The sequence below is a fragment of the Pagrus major genome, chromosome 2 (genome assembly GCF_040436345.1).
Source record: "Pagrus major chromosome 2, Pma_NU_1.0".
Classification (NCBI taxonomy): Eukaryota; Metazoa; Chordata; class Actinopteri; order Spariformes; family Sparidae; genus Pagrus; species Pagrus major.
Genome location: NC_133216.1, coordinates 24522532 through 24538949, shown reverse-complemented (window position 1 = coordinate 24538949; position 16418 = coordinate 24522532). Strand labels below are relative to the sequence as shown.

Genomic DNA, 16418 nt, shown 5'->3' with positions numbered 1-16418 from the left:
CGTTCTAACATTAAACAAACATGTTGTGATCGTATAGCAGTAACATTATGTATGCCTTTTTATAGAGTACCCAGGAATAAGAGCCATTTTCTGTTACATTTACAATATGCTTCCAGAAAAAACTCACAAATGGAATACAAAATGACAGTTGCATGTGAAGCACAATAAAATCCCTTCTCACATTAAACATGATATATCATAAAGCTGGAATTACAAGTTTATCATATAGTGACAATATGTGAAACCCACATTTAACATGAGCCTGCCAGGCAATAACAGTGTGTAAGGCAACTGCAGGCATTCAGGTCTGTGCAGCAGAGAATAACAGGACTACTATCCACAGTACTATAAAACATTACAGCTGGGAGGCTAGCTTGCATTAGCTTAACATGTAAACAAAAGTGAAACAAGGATAAAGTTACTATTTCTGCACACAAGTGTCTTTAGACATAGAAATTGCAATGTAGCTGGCATGCACCGAGGATTTTCCTTTGCCGGGGCAGGTACGGTGTGCGAGAAGGAGCCCCACATATGTAGTTGTAGTTGTGTTAACCCACCAGGTGGCTCTAAAACTATACACATCACACGTCAATTTTGAAGAAATTCATAATGAGACTATTTTCTAACTCAGTTACACATGCAAAGCCAGGAGCAACACTTGTAAAGAGTCAATGTCGTCATATTCGTTCAAAGTTACATAGTTGTTCCTCACAATGCTGGGAAATTGGAGATATGTTCAATGACGGAATGACTCTACCGTGGCTCTCATGCCTGTGGAAAAACAAATCGTTTTGTTAAAAGGTTCACAAGTTGAACCAGCCCAGAACCAGCACTGGGTTCACTTTGGTTAAAAAGGGCTATTTGTGACCCACAGCCTTTTCCCTAGGGTCCAGCCTATCATCAGATCAAATGTCAATATCGTTTAAGCCTAATACCGTTAAAGCGGTTGAATCCAAGAGAATACCGGATGTCAAGAAGGCCAGCCATTATTTTGAAATCCCTAACCGGATATCGCGCCTGTTGCTGCTGACTTGACGCTGGTGATGACCCGCGCTGCTGCTTTGCTTGAGGCCACTTGACTGTTCATCCAAGAGCAGCTGCAGGATGGCCGGGAGCTTCTTCAGAGGACACTTCGTCGCCTTGTTCGACTACAAAACGGAAAAATACATTGTCGCCAAAAATAAGAGAGTTGGAGTTTTGTACAGACTCATCCAGTTATCTATCATCGGTTACATTATAGGGTAAGTGAACAACTTTTATGACCTCATTCCATATGTTAAACATATAACATAAACGAGCCTACCTAAAGCTTGGCAAATAATTATAATATCAGCATCTAAATGACTGTGAGAAGTTTATGCTGACCCTAATCGAGCTGTAGCTTTAAAAAGGTATTTTAAATAAATGATTACATTTAAATGTAGAAACGTATCGGTGGCTGGCTGATGACTGCATGTAGCAACAGAACAGGTTTTTCACACTATAACCTGTTAAACACCAAGTTTCGCTCATGGTCAGTCTACTCTTGTGGCTCTGTGGTCCCTGCAGCATTTCCATAAATAAAACAAAGCTGCAGTAAACCTTATCTAGTTCAATTTATTGTTGTTGGTTTAAAAATGACAGGAAAGTGTTTCTACAATACTGTAGACTGCATCTTAGCAGTACTTTTAACTCCTTATCAGAATATTATGTGATTATAGTAAAGCTGCAATGCATAATCTGTTAATCAATTATGTTGATGAAGGTTCTCAGTATTAATCAATTTGTTTTCAACTAAATTAAATTAATCTGCATCTATTTTGATAATCGATGATCGATTCATCTGGTTTTTTCTTTTTGTTTTTTGTTTTGCTTTCTTTACTCTCTATAACAGTATATTTGATATCTTTAGGTTGTGGACAAAAGACATTGGTCTTTGGGAAACACTCATATGACATGTTTCACAATTTTCTGACATTTAAAAGACCAAACAACTCATCGATGAAGATTATAGAGACTCCTTTTTTATTCCTTTTCCATTTATTCCATTTGTATTTACTGCTAAAAATGTTTTATGTATAGACACATAAACCCTCTGAAAATACAACACAACTTTCAGTTTCAGCCATTCATCTTTTTGCTTTCTCTTACAGGTGGGTTTTTTTAAGCAAGAAGGGCTACCAAGAGACTGACGAGGCCATCCAGAGTTCAGTCATAACTAAACTGAAAGGAGTCTCCGTGACAAACACCACGGAGTCTGGTCTGCTTGTGTGGGGACCAGAGGACTACGTGATCCCACCACAGGTGAATTCACATCTTGCTCTACAGGATGTTAACATATAGCCTTTTCAGGGCAAAGGTTCATGTCTTTTATCTCTAGTGAACGTCTTCGGTGGGCTCTGGTGAAAGTGAAACTGTAGAAATGAAGAAAACAACTTTCCGAAGCATTTTTTCTGCATGTCTGCAGGATTTTACTGAACTGCAGTAGTAAGATGCATCAGTGTGGGCTGGCAAAGTAACAAACAGTGAACAAGCAGCATGGAGGAAAAAACCAAATAGTCACACAGGCAACAGGCACATTCCTCTGTGTGACAGCAGTTCAAACACAGGTAGGAGGTGTGTGGGTTTAAATGGGGTTTATATATCCTCAAAAAGCAGGATTGTGGTCTGCAGGCAGGAGCAGGGTCGGGTGAACATCATCATCATAGTATGATGTCAATAAATAACTAATTTACATTGTTTTCTCTACATACAGGGTGAAGCTGTTCTGTTTGTTGTAACAAATTTCTTAGAGACACCAAACCAGAAGCTTGGATACTGTGCTGAGGTAAGGATATTATGTAGAGTTGATTGAAATAGTAAAACTGTGGTGGGATTTCCATGAGTAAACGGTACTCTCGTTAAAAAAATGCTTAAAACAATGACTCCAAGTATTTTAATTATAACTACATTTCCCATCTAATTTTATTACGTAAGTTCAATGTACAGTGTCACATTCAATGCAGCGTTTTTCATCATGTCATGTAGAGTCAATGTCCACGAATTAAATAAAAAACTTACACATAAACCTTCTGTGTTTATTCAGTTATTACATATAAAGTTAAGGGGAAATTCCACTTCTAGTATTACACATAAAAGTAATGCATTTTCAAATTGATTATTCTATCTCCTGTCATAAATCGTGCATGTTGTTATTTAATTTTATACACATGGACTCAGCACAAAAGAAAAACTCTGCATTAATAGTGATTCTTTACATTGGGCTTATGTATTCAAATTAGATTGAATTTACATGTAATTAAAACACTCAAAATGTGGTATTTCTCTAACAGAAGCTGTCAAATGGTTTTCTTAGATCTTACGTGCTAATAATTATTTACATATGTGATAACATAATGATAGTAATAATCCTGGTATTATGCAGAGTGGTATTTGACAAATGCATTTTGCAGCAGCAGTCATGTTATCTTTGTGTCACCTCATTTTCAAAAAACTCTAAAATCATCTCAATAATCCATGAAATGCATCACACATTAAACCCCTGACAGATAAATATTGGCAAATCTTTGTGTTTACACTTAAGTTAATTTTCACTGAACTACAGGCCAATTTCATGATGTGCGTTATTCTTGTGATTTATGACAAGGGGAGCTTAATTTTCCCACAGTGCTCCAAAAGTTTACATCTTGACATTAAGTTAACGACAAAGTCCGAAGTTGACAACGATGATAAATCAGCGTGAAGGCTAGCTCGAGCACCAGGGAAATGCACTTGGAGGGTTCGATGATTTTGGTTTACTGGACATGAATTGCAGGTCATGTGACACCCACTGCCTCCAAAAGACCTTATTTCATATATAATAAATAACTCCTAAAGTCTAATTCTCAAACGTTTTCATGTCAAAGAGCCCTAAACTGACACAAAGTAGACCACGGACCGGGTCTGATGATAATTTTGTTTTTAGATGTTTTATCAAAGAAAGTGTATGAAACCCAAGACAAAAATAGTTTCATTCTGTCATTGTGTAACTTATGGATTAAATTATAGTGACAATAAATTATTCCCCTTTGTGCTGGGGAGCCCCTAGAACCCCTTCAAGGACCCCCAAACCAGTGTTTCTCAAAGTGGGGTCCTTGAACGCCACTTTGAAAAACACTGGTTTGGGGAATTAACTTTGCCTGCTCCTTATAAGAGTCTGTTTTCAGTGTTCAGTATTACTGACAATGACGCAGACCCCTCTCATACTGTTGTTTTTGCATACTGTTGCTATTGCGTTACGGACTTGTCACTTGGAAGCACCACAAACATGCTTTTTTGTTGAAGGTAAAACACAGTCAGTGTTCTGTTGTGCATGTCAGCTGGCTGGAGGGCAGGATGTGTTCAAACACTGTGTTCTGTTACAGGAACGCTGCTCAGCTTGCAGTTTCGAGCTGTCAGAGACTAACTGTGTTTGCTTTAAGGTTACTTTATTTACTCTCCACTGTTTGACGTCTGATCATCTGGAAACTATTTCAGCCGGCAATATTCAAGATGTGGAGAGAAATGTTTGACAAAGGTTTGGGAAGAGCTACACATGACCTGTGTTGTAATTAAGATTAATGAAACCATAAATAAACAGAAACTTCTTCTTCTTACCTGATAATTCAGTGAACTGTAAAGCATGTTAAATCTCTTGATAAATGGTCACTTGTGCCAATCAGTTACCAGTGGCATTATAAATCCATACAATTTTCGAATTGCCAAGATGGGGATGACTCAGTATTTTTGTAAAAAGCCTTTTCATGGCTTTATTCAACAGGAAAGCTTAAGAGAGATTACAGGAAATGGGATGGGGTGATATGCAGTAAATGGCCACAGGTCGGACTCAAACCCTTAACCGCTGCGGTGAGCAAACAGCCTCTGTAAGTTTACATAAATGTAACAAAAATCTACTCAGATACATCTGCTCACTGAGATGGTGTCCCAGTTGTATGAAACACACTTATTATTGGTAGGTTTTTAGTATGTGTTGGATGGACACATTGCCGTAACCCCCCTAAAGTCAGTCTGGAAATAGAAAGTTGTGAATCATCAGTGTTATTGTTGATGAAGGTTTGAAGACGTTTCACCTCTCATCCAAGAGGCTTCTTCAGTTCTAACTAACTGGAGAGGAGTTGGCAGGCTTTTAAACTCTGTGTGTGAGTGTCCTTACAGAGTCGTCAGGGCCACTTGTGGGTCGTTGGTCAAACCGTCCTTCATATGGGTTGCTAGGGCTAGGTGAGCCCTGGTGCGAATGGTTGTTAAGCTGGGAGGGAACTGCATTTTAGGTGGGTTTAGGTCCGTTCCAGTTTGACATAGATGGTTTCCTTTACTCTTCTTTCAAACCATCTGTCTTCTCTGGCCAAGATGTTTATATTGCTGTCCTCAAAGGAATTATTTTTCTCCTTCAGATGTAAGTGGACGGCAGAGTCTATAGTCCCTCTCCTGATTTCTGTATCATGCCGACAAATGACTTGAAGATGGCACGACCACCGCTCTGTATTTTCTCCACAGTGCTTAGTCACAACAAAAGACTTTAAACTTTTGACAAAAGCTCCCACACCTCCTTCTTCTTTCTACGAGTGTGTATGCCCATGTGTCTCAATTATACTGTTAGTCATTTCTCTCAACTGTATCTCCTGCTGCAAATTTCCAGAGGGTTCCTGGTATGTAAACTCAGCCTCTCTTGGCCTCCTGACTCACTGCAACAGCCAAGGAGAATAGCAAGCCTGTACAGCAACACACAGCCATAAAACACTGCTCTTGTATACATTTTGGCTCTACCCGGTCGGGGTGCCCCAGCGTCTGAAAGGCTACCCAACACCCGACGTTTGGAAGTCAAAATTAAATCAAAATTATTTAATACTAAGTCAAAATCAGGAGCTAGTAAGTCAAAATTATGAAAACCAAGTCAAAAGATGAAATTATAAATTATATCGACATGACAAGACACTTTTGACTTACTGTATGTATTTTAATGGGCTTCCATAGTATGAGCCTTGCCATACGGCTCCAGAAGTCCAGATTCATGCGTCTTACAGTGTGACATTTTCTTCCTGTGTTCGCAGAGTCCGAAAGTGCTGGATGGCCACTGTCGAGACGATGAGGACTGCGAAGACGGAAAGATGGTAGAGGCTGGTCACGGTGAGAAAGAAACATCACTGATTTTAAATTGCCATTGAGTCTAAATCCAGCAAGGTTGAACTCCCTGTGTCATGGTATTTTCCAGATAAATGAAATGAAATTTAAAAAAGAATATAATTTCAGAATTCTCACTTGAACTGGTTGTATATAATCCATTTATTTGCAATAGAAATGTAAGCGTAGCGTCTTTTCACATGTGAAAAACTGGATGATTTCAGCTCGTCTGTTCCTTCTTAAGGAATAAGAAGTGGCCGATGCGTAAGAAAAGATGAAAACTCCACTGGTACCTGTGAAATCTATGGCTGGTGTCCTATTGAAAGAATGTTCAAACCACAGTAAGGAGAAATACAATCATATGAAAACTGTGACACACATGAAAAAAGTTAAGCTCATATTCTTTCTCTGTTTTGATGGATTTGATCACCCTCACACATACACACACATTCAGGTGAGGTAAAACCATGCACAGCCAATGTGGTTGAGAATAATTAAATAAACTACATTTTCATACATATATATGTTTAAAAACTCTTGGTTTAACATTATCCTGAATGCAGAACCCTGCTGGAAACATGTTAAATGATATAACAACCAGCAATTCCTGAAAAATGTGTTTCTTTTAATGCAAGATTCCCGTCTGACAATGATAGTATGTAGTACACATTATAGTACACACACACATGATAGTACACATTACATAGCACAGACAAGCGTAATAACAAGCCTCTTTGTTTTATTTTTTATTTTTTCCAGAGGACCTCTGCTGGCAAATGCTGAAAACTTCACCATCTACATCAAGAATTTCATTTTATTTTCCAAATTCACATTTTCAAAGTGAGTCCTCTTTGTGTTCAAACTCACCATGAGCTCTCCATGTACTGCTTTGGTCAACTGGAAACAGTTTCAGCTCACACCACTGTGTTTTCTTTTCCACTGTGAGGTCCAATGTCCTTGAAACGACTGACAACTCCTATTTGAAGAAATGCAGATACGATGACGAGCTGCATCCCTACTGCCCCATCTTCCGCCTGGGAGACATCACCAGGCGAGCTGGATACAACTTCCAGGACATGAGCACATTTGTTAGTATTACGCTCTGCAACTTAGATTTTAATTGTTAGATATTTTTATGTATATATGTTCTCCTACAGAGATCTTGCTTGAATGTCCTGGAAAGATTTTAAACAACAAGCTTATATTGATTTTTACAAGCCATACAACACTGGTGCAGATGCTGACCTTATTATTGTAACCTGACCTTTTTACGTTCAGGATGAGGACACACCAACAGAAAAAGGCACTGGAAATTTGGGCAGAACACTGGCTTTAACAGCAGGAGTGAACGTGTGTCGTTAGGGAGTGGGCATCAGAGTATAGGACATATGATTGAATCTGTGTTCTGTTTTCCAGGGCGGCTCCATTGGTATTATGATTGAGTGGGACTGTGACCTCGACAAAGGCTACTCCAACTGCAAGCCACAGTACCACTTCACTCGGCTGGACATCGGTATGTCCAACAAGACCATCGCCCAGGGATTTAACTTCAGGTGAGACCTCGTTGCAAACACTGTCTTAGTCACTGCAACATTTTATATTGGATTTTTGCCAAATAAATGCACATCGTTTCTGTCAATCAATGAGACTTTCTTGTTGTGGAATTAACATATTCTGCCTACTCTTCGTCCTAAATGTACACGTTCACTTGGCGAAATAAGAAAACTACTCAGTCAACAGTTCTCGTCGCGAGTGCATAATTAAAACATCATTTTACCGTCCTGTCATGTCAGCAGAAATGATTATTTGCAGATGCTTGTGTTTAGTTTTGTAGCCTTTATCAGCTGATACAGATGTTTTCGACAATGTTATTAACTTTATTTACAATTAAAAACACAATTTGACGGGAGAAAATTATGCAAAAATCTTAGTCGTCACAACCTATTGAAGATTATTGTTTTTTTAGTGTTCTCATGCCTCCATGTTTGCTCTTTTTTTCCTCCAACAGACACACTCGTTATTTCAAAGATGGTGCTGGTGAGAGCTTTCGATCTCTATACAAAGTCTACGGTGTCCGGTTTAACATCATGGTGCATGGAAAGGTAAGGACAATGTGTGAAATTCTGTCCACTCTGCCACAGTGTTTTGAAGTGACATGGTTCAAGTGATTAAAGCAACAAACGTTAGCACATAACAACAAACTGATAGAAGCTTGCAGGGTCTTGTATTACCCAGATAACACGTTTAAGACGTTTTGTGTTGTGTTTGTGATGTTTGTATGACTGTGTCTCAGCAGACTGCAATTCTGACATGTTCATTTATTTATTTTTTTTTACCAACGACAGACCTTTACTTTTATGCTTTTAAGATGATTTTTGTGCTTTTTCTATAACCACATTTCCTGTATTTCTGCTTTTATACACAGGCGGGGAAATTCAGCATCATCCCAACAGCCATCAATGTCGCTTCAGGACTGGCTTTGATGGGCGCTGTAAGGAACTGCACAGGAATTTTTTTTTTACCTTTATATTTGCCAATTTGGACGATCACATCACTGAATATACTGTAACTTCATTGAACAGGGAGCATTCTTCTGTGACATGGTCCTTCTCTACCTGATGAAGAAGGGCGACTCTTATCGAGAGAGGAAGTTTGAAGGATCCAGGTATGAAAAGCAACACACGAGTACAGACGCAGAGATTTATTTTTCTAAGAACATATCACACTGCTCTCACACAGTTAGCGCTGCTTGTGTCTTTAATGCTTTAACTTAAGGGCATACAGTGCATGTGCAAACTTTTGGATTATAATATGATCAGTCTGTGACTTCATGCCAGCTCTCAGTTTTAAATGAATGATGAGGTTTGTTTTGGTGCTGCAGTCGTGAAGCTCTTCCAAAGACATTCATCTGTACATCAAGTGAAAGTAACACTGGTAGCAGTTTTCTGACATCTATCTAACTTACAGCTATGTACATCACCTTTAATTTTTTGTTATAATGAATATAACTGTATAATATGTAGTTTAACAACGTAGAATTGTTACTGATCTTCAGCTGTTCTCGGCTAGTAATTTTGATATGTCACATCATCAACCATCACAGTGTGTCTCTGTTCCACAGAGGTAAACCAAAGTCAGCATCTGAAGACAACTGTGAGGGGAAAAGCGTGGAGCAGGAGACACTGACATCTTAGTCTTTTCACTACGTGAGAGAAGTTTGTCCAAGACAAAAAAATCCCATCAAGAGTAGATATTCCATCGACTTTATTCAGGTTTTAGCCATAAACTGTGTGTATGTTTAAGTCTTTTAAACCAAACAACAGTTAATTTATGGAAACATTTTTTTTTAAAAATGTAAAAAATGTAAAAAATGTTTAAATGTTTCATGCAGAAAATATTGTTGAAAATCTAAAAGATATCAAGAACCAAGATAGGACACTTTTAATGTTGTTCTACTTTTTTATGGTCATTATGATGTGCTGTGTAAAGGTTGTAAGTCTGACTGCTGATTGGATAAAAGGACTTTTTTATAAGTCACATTTAGTGCCTCACCTTAAAGATGAAATAGAAAGGACAACTCTGATACAACTGACTAATGCTAAGTTTATTTTGACAACACTGTGGAGTATAATACTGTATATATTTGATTCAAACGTCATTGTTCACCAAATGTCTACACAGAGGCCTCACACTGTGGCTCAGTGTTTATGCCACACATCACTGATGTGGCTCTTTGAATGGAAGACTCATTCATGTTGCACAAACTCTCATTAGAGGCGGTGCTAAGTTGTTTGGAGTCAGTTCTCCGGGGACTGCGTTCACTTTTTAAGTCCACTTTTCTCGCCTGAGTTGTGGGAGGCGACAGATCAAACACACAGACATGACCTGTGCACACACAAGGAGAACATGCAAACTCCACACAGAAAAGTAAGCATTAGCATTTTTTGCTAAAATGCTAACATTTTTGCTTTTTTGTGTGCATGTCAACCCATGGATAAGAGCAACCCATCCAAGTACTTTGCCCTTGTGTCAAGCCCCCGCCCACTTTTGGGTATAAACAGCACCTCTGATTTGACTGGCGGTAAATGCAAATTCTGGGGTCTCTGCCAATTTAATGGCATAAAATAAGAATACCACATGGATTTTTAGCTATTAGGAGCCCAAATCTGATGGTCAGACAGGGAAGCAATCATGTTATGTTGTAGTTGATCTATCTAATGAACGAAATAGTGGATGATGAGTGTCCTGTCTGACACACACAACTACCTTATTGAATGTTCAGGTCCTTTTCCTGTCATCTATCATCTTTTCTGTCATTAAGACACTTTGTTTTGCTGTTTTATGATCTGTCCAATGTGACTTTATTGTAAACTAATGAAATCCCTGTGGCGTGGCAGAACGCTGTCTCTGTTTTGACAGCAGTTTGTGCTTAATTACCTGACCGTTTACTACGAGCTGAGAGGAGATCACAACAGGTCGGTTTAGTTCCACTTCCAATGTTACTTTATGCTGTTTATTAGGTCCTTTATTAGAAGGTAGGTCAGCTGAATTTATGTGTATTATTAACGTTAAAAGACCCTCTGCTCCTGGAGGTCTGGTAAACCAAACCCCATTCTAAAAGCAGGTGTTTTATAGTGGTGACTTGTTTTTCTCAGTAAAAACTGTAGTTACAACTGTACAGAGGCTCTTTTTTGATTCACCTAATTTCAGAACTAGTTTTAGGTTTAGACTTTTTGCTTAAATGCTAACTTTTTATGCTAATATGCTCACTTTTTTTTGCTAAAATGTTCTCCTTTTGTGTGTGTATTACTAGCCCAGCAAACACAAGGAGAACACAGAAGTGCCAGTTTGTTCTCCAACATATTTGTGACTTCAGAGCGGTCAATCATTATTTGTTTTTACTTAAGTACGTTTTTAAATAAAGATTTTAATAAGAAACATGATGTATTTTGACTTCATTGTTTATCATAACAATTGCAAAACACAAGAAGAGTTTAAGTAAGGCAGTAGCTGCAGCACCTGAAGCTAACATAACACAACTGGACATACATGTAAAATATGCTCAAACACAGTGAAGCCTCTGGCTGTCTACACAAGATCACGGCATAATTGCTGTGTGACAGCATGTTTATTGGCTTTTCTCCAGCATGCCTTTTACAGTTCTGGTTTATAAATTCAATAAATGGTACAGATGATGAAATGGCGTTGAGCTGAACTCATGACGCTGTGCCAGTGCCAAGTGCACAGGAGGGACATCAGTGGCAAGAAATACCTTTATTTCTGGGTGTGAACATTTTCTTTTCCTAAAAAATGAACTGTGAAAACAAGTAAAACATGTTCTTTGTTTAACATTTCCTATGGGGAAGAGTGGAGAAGTACCGAGTAAACACCAATCTGTCATCTCCTCAGCACTTTCACCATCCTTCACTTATTCTTTAAACCTCAGACCAGAAAGATTGAAATGGTGGGAAAGGTATTATCTCTGGCTGGTCCCTCCAATACAGTGGAGGTAAATACAATGATTATATAAAGTCAAAGGACATTGTTTCTGGAGAGATTTGTTGTTGCATTTCTTAAGTGTATTTTCCAATGCAGTCTTTGCTGTTTGCCGTTTGGTGAATGCAGCTACCCTGCCAACAACTTTGACAGCAAATAAACACAAAAACTAAAACCCTTCAGGGTCTTTTGGAATGTAAAATATTTGCGATTCATTGTAAATGGAGTAAAACATACAACAACAAAAAAATTATTCTAATAAATTCTCATGCACAGTATAATAAAACATCTTGCACTTCCTCATTATTGCCAACAGATGTCACTAAAGGGCAACATCATGCTGTATTCAACCTCATAAACACTTCACAGCGGGAGAGTCAGCACAAGCTTGAACAGCATATTGTATCGTATTAAGGCTTTACTCATAATCACTAGAAGGGCTCCTGGGGTATAGAATTTATGAGTATTCAGATAATAAGAGTATGATGTTATTTACCCTATTTGACCCCCTATTTGACCCCCTACACACAAAATATTAGAAACATGAGAAAATACGCAGAGGAAGTGAGACAGCTTTTGATTTCTCTTAATAAACCCACAGAATCAGCGTGTCAGATGTGAGGAGCAATGATGATGATTTCTGAGTGATTAAATGTAATAACATAGAGGCAGTCGGTTGAGGACAACATAACATGTTGCTCTTTCAATGCTTCACACAATGATCTTAACACACCAATCCAATTCAAGCAAACATCACCAGTAGAACAGGGTGTTAAAAGAAATGCCATGGCCTAAATCTTATTTCATTTAGTTGTGCTAAGGGTGCATCGTTATTGTTTTTCATGTATAAAGGTATATTAGACGCATTCTAATGAAGGAAAATTAAGTGACAGTTTCTCTTTAGTTGTGTCACAATCCCGTGCACTTTAAAGTGTACTTGATCAAACCTGCATTTTATTCGCATGATTGATGTGATCTCTGACAGCCTTCCGCCTTTTTTGTGTATTTTCCGTTTTAAAACTCCATTTTCACATTCTCACTGTAAATTTAGATTTTCATAATAACAGAATTACACAATCACCTTTTTCTGAGGTTAACAATTGGATAATATTAAAGAGGTAATTATTTGATTAACTAATTGAACTAGTATTACTGAATTGTGGACTAAAAAAGGTGTTGTGTCTGTACAGTCATTACATTTAAACTCATTTGTACACATATTGTGTTTAGCTGTGAATATCCAAAGGGATGAAGGTAGCTCTTCTTCGGGACAGTGTGTGTGCTACCTCCGTCCCTTTGGATATTCAGCAGTTGAAATCGATGACTTTGGATTAGCACATCTATATAGAGCACACTGGAAATGCAGATCCTCTCAAAGACTAACTGAACTTTGTGTTTAGTGCTAATCAGTAAAAGTGAGCGTGCTAACACACTGAACTGATGAAGAGCATGGTTAACATTTTACCTGCAGTACATTAGCATGTTAGCTTTGTCATTGTGCACATGTTAGCATTAGCACTGTGGACTCTTGTTTTTGTAATATATGTCCAGAATTTGAGTTTGAAACATGAACTTAGATTAACCTTAACATTAACTCTTAATTCCACTTTGTATCGAAATATCTGATAGTAAAGTTCTTGTAGTTTTCAGCTGGGAGATGTATTCCAGCGGCAGGTTTGCTACGTTTTCTGATAAGTAAATGAAATAAACTCTCAAAATGTAATGAAAGGACATCTGTTCTCCTGACTAAACAGAAAAATACAACTGTCTGGATTCAAGTTTCTCTGTTTTACAGATCTAAGAGAAGCTAAATTACCTCAATTCATCATAAAACAAACTTCACACTTCAAGATCGATATAAATTAAAACTCATCAAAACAGTCTTTGTTCGTGTTTCCACAAAATTCTGTCTACACATTGTTATTGTCCTCCACTGCATGCCTCCTGCTCCTGCCTGTTGTGTCTCATCTGCGTGGTCGTAGTTGTAACCGGAGCCGCTGTAAATCACCTCCATACTGTGTCCTCTGTCGGTCAAACTGACCTCCATCGGTCTTGGAGGCTGTTTAGGCTATTAGTCTGGTGTCCACTGGCTGGGCCCGGTTGCCTGTGGTTACTTCCCTGAGGTTGCGGTCCAGCTACTAGCTACTAGCCTCTAGCTCCATGGCTAACTGAGCTGTACAGCTAACAGCAGCTAGCTATAGCCAAAGATAGCTATAGCAACGAGTGTAGAGAAGCAGTTGTCAGCTACTCTGGTAAGCTAAAGGTGCTAAGCTGGCCCCTATTTTTTTAACCTACCTTTGGATGCGGGCTATATCTTACAAGGATAGTTCTGCTTTAAGCATAGAGATGGGAAGTCACACCCCTTCCATTGTGTCACAGAAAAAGTATTTTAAAATCAGAATCAGAATCAGAATCAGAATCAGAATCGCTTTTATTGCCAAGTAAGTTTACACATACGAGGTATTTGCTGTGGTCTGTAGGTGCAAAACAACAAACAATACTAAAAATACCTAAAAGACACAATAAAAATGTAAGAATAAATAGAGTGTGACCAATTTTAAAGTAGGTGAAGACTGTGCAGATTTATCCAGTACTGCAAAAGGTTTGACCTAGATTGTGCAGCAGATACTGATATTGCAATGTGCAAAATAAGTGACTAAAACTTACATTAATGTAATGTAAGTGAAGGGGGAGGGAGGGGGGTCGGTGTCAGTGGAGGTCACAGGCCTTGTTAATGAGTGAAAATGATGTAAAAAGGTGAAGCACACAATACATCTGGCTATGTTAACAACTGCAGTTATGTGAAAGCTGAGTAAGTCAGTTCTGTGAGCTGGCTGATACACAGGACCGGCTCTACAAGGTGTCATTCATGGTTGAGATGGAAAATGGATTAGAGGGCAGTTACTGGAATATCCGACACAAGGAAGTGCAGGACTCATTCTTTGTTTGGTATGCTGTTTGCGTCTCAGTATAAAAGCGCCTGTGCGGGAGGTTTGTCCACATACCATCTGACAACATGAAGCTGCTACTCCTCACGCTCGTGATGCTGCTGTGTAGCACTCAAGGTGAGGGAACTTTGGTTTTTATTTCATTTTTGCATTATTCTTCCTAAAGCAAAGGTCAAAATGAAGACATGAATGCTTTCATATGAATCTTTAACTTATAATGGCACCATTAGATAATGAAAGGCTATCCAGTGTTATATTGTGGCAAATGAAAATGTTCATTTTGATGGGTTTTGTCTTGTCATCAGTGCTCACACTCACATGCTACACCTGTGGTGGTGCAAGTGACCCCGACTGTCGGACGGAGACAGTGTGCTCATCAACAGCTCAGTTCTGCAAGACCGTAGAGTCAGGTACGTAGAACTCGTCCTACTGCATTGATTTTCCCTTGTTTAAATATTTTGATTAAAACCATAACAGAGTGACAGAGGAATGGCTCAGTCATTGCATATTGTTGTGCTTGTTTTTCAGAGGGTGTTATCACCTCTCGGACTTGTGAGGGTTCGTGTTCTGAAGATGCTGCTGGCGTATCCTGCTGCTCAACAGATCTTTGCTAGAGACGAGGCATCACTCTTCAAGCTGTCACTTTTGTTTCTTGCTCAATCAAAATAGTATGAAAAACAAATGTTAACTTAAATCAGAACATCCTGTCTTTGATTTGTCTTGTTATTGTTGTACAATGCTCTGGTAGTCACAGCCATGATTTTTTTCTTTTCAAATGAATAATGCTGGAAGCAGGGCAGCCGCACATACACACAGGCACACATGCCAGCAAACATACTTAATCCCCTCTTGATGTCACTTAGTGGGTCACTGCAGCAGCCTACTGCTATGTGGGTTGTTGTCTGTCTGTGCTGCAATGCAAAGTTGGACTACCAACTCATCTGTTTCAAAATCACTGAGTGAAGGATGAATAAATCTTTGAACTGATCTCATCCATTTGTTTCAGTTGTCCTTTGTTACAGTTTCAATTCTCTTTCTGAAGATTTAAATAGTTGGCACACAGTTAACGTGATCATATGAGTGGTTTCACTGACATATTGTAGCTGAGATGTGCTGGCTTTAAGGGTTCCTCGTGTTTTTATTTTTAATCAGTCTCTATCAACACACACATGAGGATGCTTATGTGTGCAATAACACTTTAAAATTAGGATACTCTTGGGTGCGCAGTCTTGCTAATGACCTATTTTCACAGTCGTATACTGTTTATGACAAATTGCAACCCTCTAGAGTTGAAAATACATCTTTTAACTTGACAAACATCATACGTGTAATTCATGGCACAATTCAAACAGGGTCAAAAAATTATTTATCTCTCGCCATTCACTACCAATCATACTTTTCTGAAATAAGGTCCCACGGTGGTCCAACATAAGGGCTGTGACTTCACCTCTCTATTCAGTGAGTTCCACTTTCTCAAAAAGTCCTGAGAAAGGACACCAAACTCGGGCACTGGTAATTGTAAGACCATAATGCAGGGCAGCTGGGCGAGAAAGCCAAGACGAGCAAACAAAATAATTAGGTATTGTCCTGTTGTGGGATAAATGTTATGCTACTGGTTGGGTGTGACAAAACTAAACCTTGAGTGCTTCTGCAGATCAAACGAATGGAAAAATACAGATTGACCCGCTGAAATCTATGATGTGGTGTGATATAATCAGATACAATCAACCAGGAAATGATCCAGTCCTGTTCAAAGCTTAGACATTAAATCAATCTAAAAAGGTGAAAGGTTACAAACGGCATCGTGAATAACCTACAGGAGAGGGTAAAGGCAACCTT

The 16418-nt window shown here is 38.7% G+C and overlaps 1 protein-coding gene and 1 long non-coding RNA gene across 2 annotated transcripts; both read left to right on the top strand.

Moving 5' to 3' along the window:
• The first annotated feature begins 1104 nt into the window (after positions 1 to 1104).
• On the top strand, positions 1105 to 9329 carry LOC141020171 (P2X purinoceptor 5-like). The gene is made up of 12 exons (XM_073495238.1): positions 1105 to 1241; positions 2133 to 2283; positions 2735 to 2806; positions 6066 to 6141; positions 6380 to 6476; positions 6895 to 6975; positions 7082 to 7223; positions 7552 to 7688; positions 8144 to 8237; positions 8561 to 8626; positions 8718 to 8800; positions 9257 to 9329. Exons 1-12 carry the CDS (start codon positions 1105 to 1107, stop codon positions 9327 to 9329), a joined length of 1209 nt encoding a protein of 402 aa, XP_073351339.1.
• Positions 9330 to 14632: 5303 nt separating this feature from the next.
• LOC141018107 (uncharacterized) lies at positions 14633 to 15251 on the top strand. The gene is made up of 3 exons (XR_012180697.1): positions 14633 to 14696; positions 14885 to 14989; positions 15108 to 15251. It is a non-coding gene; the product is annotated as an uncharacterized lncRNA (long non-coding RNA).
• The last annotated feature ends 1167 nt before the right edge of the window (positions 15252 to 16418 follow it).